This window comes from Helicoverpa armigera, chromosome 21 (genome assembly GCF_030705265.1).
Source record: "Helicoverpa armigera isolate CAAS_96S chromosome 21, ASM3070526v1, whole genome shotgun sequence".
In the NCBI taxonomy this organism is placed as follows: domain Eukaryota; kingdom Metazoa; phylum Arthropoda; class Insecta; order Lepidoptera; family Noctuidae; genus Helicoverpa; species Helicoverpa armigera.
Genome location: NC_087140.1, coordinates 9,930,008 through 9,938,080, shown reverse-complemented (window position 1 = coordinate 9,938,080; position 8,073 = coordinate 9,930,008). Strand labels below are relative to the sequence as shown.

The 8,073-nt window shown below is 34.8% G+C and overlaps 2 protein-coding genes across 5 annotated transcripts in view; one reads left to right on the top strand and one right to left on the bottom strand.

The window, feature by feature from the left end:
• The first annotated feature begins 148 nt into the window (after positions 1–148).
• On the top strand, positions 149–5,327 carry LOC110376046 (uncharacterized). 2 transcript variants are annotated; one of them, XM_064040143.1, is made up of 7 exons: positions 149–1,553; positions 1,977–2,106; positions 3,272–3,485; positions 3,854–4,102; positions 4,136–4,452; positions 4,628–4,738; positions 5,178–5,327. In XM_064040143.1, exons 1-7 carry the CDS (start codon positions 268–270, stop codon positions 5,238–5,240), a joined length of 2,370 nt encoding a protein of 789 aa, XP_063896213.1. In that variant the 5' UTR covers positions 149–267; the 3' UTR covers positions 5,241–5,327. The 2 variants fall into 2 exon arrangements, with proteins under 2 accessions (XP_063896213.1, XP_063896212.1); XM_064040142.1 differs by having other exon boundaries at positions 3,854–4,452.
• Positions 5,328–5,723: 396 nt separating this feature from the next.
• The window catches only part of LOC110376033 (ABC transporter G family member 20), a 95,369-nt gene continuing 93,019 nt past the window's right edge, over positions 5,724–8,073 (bottom strand). For all 3 annotated transcript variants that reach the window (XM_064040078.1, XM_064040079.1, XM_064040080.1), the window contains one exon: positions 5,724–7,796. In XM_064040078.1, the coding sequence (XP_063896148.1) occupies positions 7,474–7,796 (323 nt within the window). In that variant the 3' untranslated portion in view covers positions 5,724–7,473. The remainder of the gene's footprint in view (positions 7,797–8,073) is intronic.

Below are 8,073 nucleotides of genomic sequence, written 5' to 3'. Positions count from 1 at the left end.
TGTTTTGGTGAATATTTTTATTTATTGTTATTTGAAGTATTTACATAATATTTACATTAATTTTAAATTTTTGGTGAATATAATTTGTGTCATCAATAAAAAATATTCACAACAGCAAAACTATGGGGAAAATGTTTTCAAAGTTTTTGCAACACCTTACATTAGCTGTCACAAAATGTCAAAATAAAATAACCAAAATTACCATGTGCGTTTCAGCGACACACGGTATTTGATCTATAAATAACTAATTTATGTGATTATTGTGCCATGGATTACGTGGTAGGCAGCGTGGCAGCCCTTATTACCGGAAACGTGACACCAAGCAGACCTAGACTGCTGAAAAGAGCCTTAACACCGACAAAACACCAGCCTTCACCTAACGTTACTCCCAAAAGTGAATTTGTAGAAGATAGATCCATATTCCTGTCTCCAAGCATGCAGAAGAAGAAGGCTATAGTCAAGAAGTCTCCCAAGAGGATATTCCAGAACCCTGACCCTGAGGCGACGGAAAATGGTGAGGGAAATACTAGTATATCTAGCCCTAAGGCAGACAAAGTAAAAAAACACTTAAAGGATGATTTAGAAGCTGACAGCCCTAATCAAAGCCTGACTAAGTCACCCAAAAACAAAGGTAACAAAAGAGATTCAACAACAATTCAAGAAATTAACACAAGTGTTACTGAACAGAATGTAAATGAAAGTACTCCTAAAAAGAAGAAAAAGAAACAGAATTCTGAGTCAGATAGCGCACAGAACGTAAGTACTGAACCTATAGAGAGTACAGAAGTTACACCTACAGGAAAAAGTCCTAAAAAGAATAAGCAGAGACGTAAATCTGTAGTAGACGTAGAAGCAAATAAAGAAAATGATAACTCTGAAACACAAACTACTGAGGAAAATACTACAGAACAGAAAAATACATCCAACATCACAGAAACTGCACAAACAAATAACACTACACCTAAAAAGAAAAACAAGAAAAGAAAGAAAAAATCAAAAGCACAAACTGCTCAAAACACAGCCATAGAAGCCACTGAAAATAAAGAAACCACAGCAGAGGAAACAAATAAAGAAAACATTCAAAAAGAAAATCAAGTGACACCTAAAAAGAAAAATAAGAATAGCAAGAAATCAAAAGGACCTCAAAATAAACCAGAAATCATGGAAACAGATGAACCAGTGCCAACTGAAAATCAAGAAGAAAGTGACGATGAAGATATGGATACAAGCAAAGTCAATCCTAACGCAATCACAGATAAAGAGTCAGATTCTGAACATGAGTCTGATGATGAGATAGAATCGGATAATGAGGAAATTAACAAGAAAGTTCTAGAGGAAGAAAAAGCTGATGCTAGCTCAGATGATGAAGAAGAAGAGGAAAAAGTAGAGAAAGTAGAGAAGAAAGAAGTACAGAAGGAAGAGAGTGGAGTAGAGAGAATTACTGAGGATGAGATTAAGAGAACTCTCTTTGTAGGCAATGTGCCTTTTAGTGCTAAATGTAAGAAGGAGGTTAAGAAGATATTCAGCAAACATGGACAAATAGAGACAATTAGGTAAAGGTTTTATTTTCTACCTATAATATATTCACTGACTAATTAAATCTGTACCATGATCTTTACAGCAAACTACTTCAAAATACATATAAAATATAGCAATACTGCTAGCAAGATCTTATAGAATATCCAGAAAGACAAAAAACAATTCTTTACAAGCATTTTTATTTCTTCAGAATATGCACTATCACTACATAATATAAAACAAAGTCGCTTATTCTGTCCCTATGACCCTTTGTACGCTTAAATCTTCACTATGCTACCGATTTTCATGCGGTTTTTTTATCAAATAGAGTTTGTTCCAAGAGGAAGGTTTATATGCATTATAACATTCATTAAAACTGGGAAAATACTGTTACTCCGTGCGAAGCCGAGGCGGGTCGCTAGTTATTTTATATTAATTGATTATTTTTGTGTTTCCAGGATCCGCACAGTGCCCATTAAAGATGGTCGCTACACGCCTAAGCTAGCAGTCATCAAGAATGAGCTCCATCCAGAGAGGACAACTGTCAATGTGTATATTAAGTATGCTGATGAAGCTTCCGTTGAAAAGGTGAATATGTGAAAATTATTAAATTAAAAACAGTGCTGTTAACAGTGTGTGTAAGCAGCAGCTATATAATTAAATAGTCCACTTAATTTAGAGCAACTTTTACTAAGAAAGTAAAAAATTACACTGCCAAAAAAAAGTTATAACCAAAAATGTATTCTTAATTTTTGGTAGTTTTTGTATGTTATCATTATTATTTTTTATTTTATTCCATTTCCGCACTTTATCTAAAACTAAGATGAGTAAGACACATTTGCATATAAACAGCCCATATTTTTTTGCCTGGTGGATGTACAACTCCCTAACCAATTGAGGCGCCAGAGGTGCTTGAATATACTCAGCAGTGCCTGGATTTAAGAAAGTTCGATGTAACTGGTGGTGTCCTCTCTCTAATAATGAACAATTCTATTTGATCAGAAGAGCCAGAAAGTACGAAAATCGAACATCACGATAAGTAATTGAAAAAATGAAATTGAAAAAATCTATAAAATGTTTTATTTGATTTTGCTATAACTTTTTTCTGGCATTATATTTTTTTTTACTTTCGTAACAAAAAATGTTCTGTATGTCGGAGACTGTCATTAGTACGGACACTAAACGTCACGCAAGCGCGCCCTCTGGTGGCGTTTCCGGTGAAGCAACATTTTGGCGCGCTTGACAGAGTCGTGGTGGTCGGCGTGGCGTCGGCGGAGCTCAGTCTTGGTCGAGTCGTCGTGCTGCGCACATCTCGAAACTAAATTTCGTTACGTGTAGTGTACCTAGTGTTATTGTAGTCTTGTAATTTTTGTATTGTAAAGGTTCTTCTAACCTAACAGACAGACATGTGTTGCTGCGGAGTTTGTTCCGCCACTTCTTCTCCCCAGCCAAAACACATAGGAAGTGGCGAAGGGCGGGCGTTTGGGGGCTGTCTTTTGTTCTGACTAATTTGAATAAACGTTTAAGTTTTGAGTTTCTTTGAGTTATCTCTTTGCTTGATTACCCTAACTGATGTCGGACGATAGTGCCATCCTGATGTTTCGCCTATCCAACATATATTTAATGGGCTATCTAGCCACACAGGTCTCGTTCCTGGTGGACATTTGGACCGGAATCGCCCACTGTCCTTTTTCATCTCATTGAAATCTACTTTCAATATAAATTCTAACATCAATCAACATTATTCTTCCAGGCCGTATCAGAAAACAACACGCTCCTCAACGAGAACCACCTCCGAGTGTCCCGCAGCAGCAGCACAGGAGCTGAACATGACCCTCGCTGCTCCGTCTTCATCGGTAACTTACCGTTTGCCATGGAAGATGAAGCATTGAGGGAGAAGTTTGAAAAGTGTGGAGCAATACATTCTGTTAGGATTATTAGGGATAAGAAGACTAATGCTGGGAAAGGTAAGGCTTTATTTATGAAACTCTTTTTCATATTATGTACTTACACTTTAGCTGTTGTTACTGGGGAGTAAAAAGTGGACGTTTTTGGTACTGTCTTATGTAATTCTGATGTCCAAAAAGTGCTCATTTTCCTACTTTGAATAAATGCTATTTGTTTTTTAATTTTGTTTACAAAATATTAAGCTGCTAATACCTAGGCCATACATAGCAGTAGATAAGTAACGTTCTTGTGTTTAAATTAGGTGTTTCTTGTACGTTAAAATCTTGCAAATATTTGGTATGAAATGGTTGTTTCCAAGATCCAGAAACATTTGCATCTGAATTTTTACAATAACGAACTTCATTAAACAGTACCAACTTCATTCCAGGTTTCGGTTACGTAAATTTCGAGTCAAAAGACGGCGTAGAATTAGCACTAGCATTAACAGAAGAAGATCTAACAGTCAAGAACAGAATACTTCGCGTCAAACGATGCACTCAAGTCACTAACAAAAAGAAACCAGTTCAAACCGGTAACAACCAGAATAATCAGCCACGAGGGGGTTTCAAAGGCAATAATAACCAGTTTAGTCAACAGAGAGGTGGTTTTAGAAATAATGATAATAACCAACAAAGGGGTGGCTTCAGAAATAATGATAACCAACAGAGAGGTGGCTTCAGAAATAATGATGGTCAAAACAACCAGCAAAGAGGGAATTTCAGGCCTGGTTTTAACCGGGACAACCAGAGAGGTGATTTTAGATCTGGGAATAACCAAATGAACCAACAAAGGAGTGGTCCTCCAAATCGTAGTAACCAGGGTAACAGTCAAGGTAATAGACAGAGAAATGCAATGGGAGGTGGTAATAATCAGAATAATCAAAGGGGAGGGTTCAATAAGTTTGGTGCACAGAGGAATCAGTCACAGAAAGATGATGAAGGACGCGAGGGAGCACACAGGAGGATCATGAATAAAAGGAAGAATGAGGTAATATACAAGTCTAGTTATTTTTAATATTGATAAGAGCTTTAATAGTTAATCCCTCATTAACTTTCATAAGAATCTGATTAATGTATGTATTAGAGTCAAATAATGGTAGATAGAGAATAAAATAAAAATATATGCAATGTTATGACTAAATCCTTAATTATAATATTTATAGGAAGCAGCAGGCGGCGATGGGCCTCCGAACAAGAAACAGAAAGATATGAGTCAGCCCAGAGAAAAGAAAACCAGAAAGGAATTCGTTGGTATGACTGCTGAAAAGAAAAAGGTAATTTCCATACTTAATTTTTCATTTCCCTAAGTAAAACTTACATTATTGGACAGTAGCATTTGCCTCTTTTACATATGTAAATAATAACGATATCACATTGACACAAATTAACACTTATCGGATCTCAAAAGGAAACTCGACGATATCTGTAACTACCCCCCGATATTTAGTATGAATGATCTGAAAAAGCCATTTGACTGTGTTAATTAAACACTATGCATTATGTTAATTAAATCTATCATTACCTAATAATATTCAACACTCGGACATAATTATTACGTAATATTTTAAAGAGACCAAAAAGAGAGCAACTTTGACCTACAAACATTTTTATTTTGCATATTATTATAGTAGGTGTTCCACAAGGTCGTATGCTGGGTCCTTTACTGTTTTTTTTTTAAGGAATATGTGTCTAATAAAAGTATTTCCTTTTCAGAAACGCAAGGTAGACAAAGGACAAAAGAAAAAGAAGGCTTTAAGCGAGATTTTAACGAAATAGTGTGATGTGATACGGACAATGATTCCAACTGTATGTAACTTATTGTTTTATTATGTTCATTAAAATTTAATTTTAAGACTTACAAAATTTTGGTTTATTGATCTATCTATACTATGTCCAAAATATATTTAAAAATGATCTTATTGGATCCAAAATCGATACACGAATAAAAATTGTGCTATATTCTGATAGAACACGCCTGAGCATTTGAAAGTATGAACTAAAGCTGTTTCACATTACATATTTTTAGGTTGTCTTAGTTCGGCCGCTTTTGCTATAAAAAAGATAAGGCAGCTAACGGACGTAGAAACAGCTAAACTGGTTTATTTTAGTTACTTCCACAGCATCATGTCATATGGCATTTTGCTGTGGTGACGAGCTGTCATTGAATGCAAATTATTTCATCTTGCAGTAGGTTCATTCACTTTCTTAACCAAGCAACAACCAAGGTAAACTTCGGTAAATAAATAAAAGTACAAAAAATATTTGGTACAGTATTTATTGTATAGTTGTCATTACAAAAATGTCAATGTTAGCAAAAATAATCACAGTCTGACACTTCTAAGATACAATAATTAATTCTACATGCAATCGATACACTCGACACCGACCGATTTACACAACTATTCGATGTAACATTTGCTAAGCGACATCTCTAGACCAAAATACATATAAAAAAAGAATATTTTATACAAAACTCCACATATAACTTAAAATCTAGACTCTACCTACCGTTTCTAGACTCCGTAACAACCTAACTTACTGTACATCACTAAAATCTATAAAATGATGTGACCATTGATTTCATCATAGATTTTGAATACCATAAAGTTTGTGTTGCCGTTTAAAAAACAAGATGGCGCTGCCGTTTACTCAATAATTATTATTTTACCAATTTCTCAGTCATATTTTTATATTCACACAGATCATAACAGAGTCAACTTAAAATAATAATCACTAAGCATTTAAAGTTTAAACCAGTTTTCTTTTTATTTTGTTCCAAAAAAGGTTTTTCGAAAAAAGTCCTTATACACCATTATGTTTATGGCACCATCTTATTCTATGGTAACTCGTTTATCAGGTATTTTCAACATTGAATGTCAAAATCTTACATATAATGTCCCTTACCGATGATAGTGATGAATTCCTGTGTTTATTTCGGGATTAGCATATTTAAACATCCTTTATGGACGGAGATTTCATAGTATTTTTGACATTGGCAACACCAAATTTCAAAATGATAGCAACACAGATTATTTAACATAAATAACTTAGGTATCCAAGATTCTTATTCTTGCATTTGAAAAATATCTCCCGAAATAAACACAAGAAAACAAATTAACCCTAAAAAGCGTTGGACCAATCATTATTGCTAACATTCCCGTTAACCCTAAGAAGTAAAACTTGACACTAACGCATAAATACAAGCTACTATTTACATTCCGACTAACAGTCAATTAGCTATAAGAACTAGGTAATTAAAAAATAGTTTTGTTCGATATTTGAGCAAAATATATGTTTATGAGGACTTGAAAGATAAAAAAGTATATCTCACGTAGTTAAATAAGAAATCAGACCAATTTTTCAATTTAATCGTGCTTTTTACAAATTGTAAATTAATGTTCAAAAGATGTAAGTACCTTCAATAGTAAAGTCCTCAAAATCTTAAAAAGTGATCTATTTTATCTGCCATACAATATTAGACTTTATGGGCACTGCATAGATTACTTTTTCAGTTACATATTTGGAAAGCAAGTCGTACACTGCCGACGTTTGGTGGTAACAGACATAAGCGTGAAATAGGCATTTCATAAAAACGCCTAGTTTTTTTTTCTCTCGATTTTTTTGCATTTTTTATTTTTTTCCACAACTTATTTTTTTTATTCGACAGTGTACTGACTGACTTTGTGTCTCCCTTCACCTTTTAAATGAAGAAATAGATACTGACTATAGTAAAGGCGTGGTCCGTGAATATATAAGTACTATCGTAAGCTGAGTTTTCATAATAATTTACAAATATTCGTGATTCTTTTGTTTGATCATTTATTGATTGAATTGAAATTGACCTTTAATACAATTAAAATGATGTTATGATAGCTCACGATAGTAAAACTTCATTTTTAAATGCTACTCTAAAACAGATACATTTAGAAAAATCTAAAGGACGGACTTTAGTCGTCTAGCGACTTTCAAATAGCGGACCAGTGCCTTATTGAGCAAATGCAATGGCAAACTAGTTTCTTTTGAACTTCAAAATGGTTAACGTGACGATTAGGAATAAGGCTATCCAGGCTAGGGTTGATACAAAGCCCATGTAGACCTCAGGGTCTGTGATAGGCCACCCTCGGGTCAGGATAGACCGGAGGGAGTTGGTGGCGAGAGTTAAGGGTAGGCAGAGGGACACGTATCGGAGGACCCAAGGCATGCCCTCGATGGGCCAGATGACTCCACTCAATAGGAGCGTGGGGTAGAATGAACCGAGGGCCAGTTGGATCGCGTTTCGTTCTAGCTCGCAAGCTGCAGATATTACGAAGCCGAAACACATGCCGCAGAGACCTGGAAACAACAATATTATGTTAATTAAATTCGGTTGAAATCAAACATTTTATGATTAATAATAGGTACCTTGTGAATCAAAATGGCATACAGACGTTATGACATCGGTATATACAACCTTGAAAAATATTCAACAAAAAAGAAAAATTTGCATATTGACTTTAAAATCTACGATTTTTTTGTTCCTTAAGAACTGGTACTATGATGACCCATAGCTACGTTAAATGACAGCAAAAAAAAACACATTTTCCGAGAATATTATCGTAATTCCATGAAA

Bases quoted from the DNA above. Each gene is read 5' to 3' on its own strand.
- LOC110376046 (XM_064040142.1), top strand. From the start codon at position 268: ATGGATTACGTGGTAGGCAGCGTGGCAGCCCTTATTACCGGAAACGTG. The intron at 1,554-1,976 runs GTAAAGGTTTTA...TTGTGTTTCCAG, and splicing joins GGACAAATAGAGACAATTAG to GATCCGCACAGTGCCCATTA. The intron at 3,486-3,853 runs GTAAGGCTTTAT...ACTTCATTCCAG, and splicing joins GAAGACTAATGCTGGGAAAG to GTTTCGGTTACGTAAATTTC.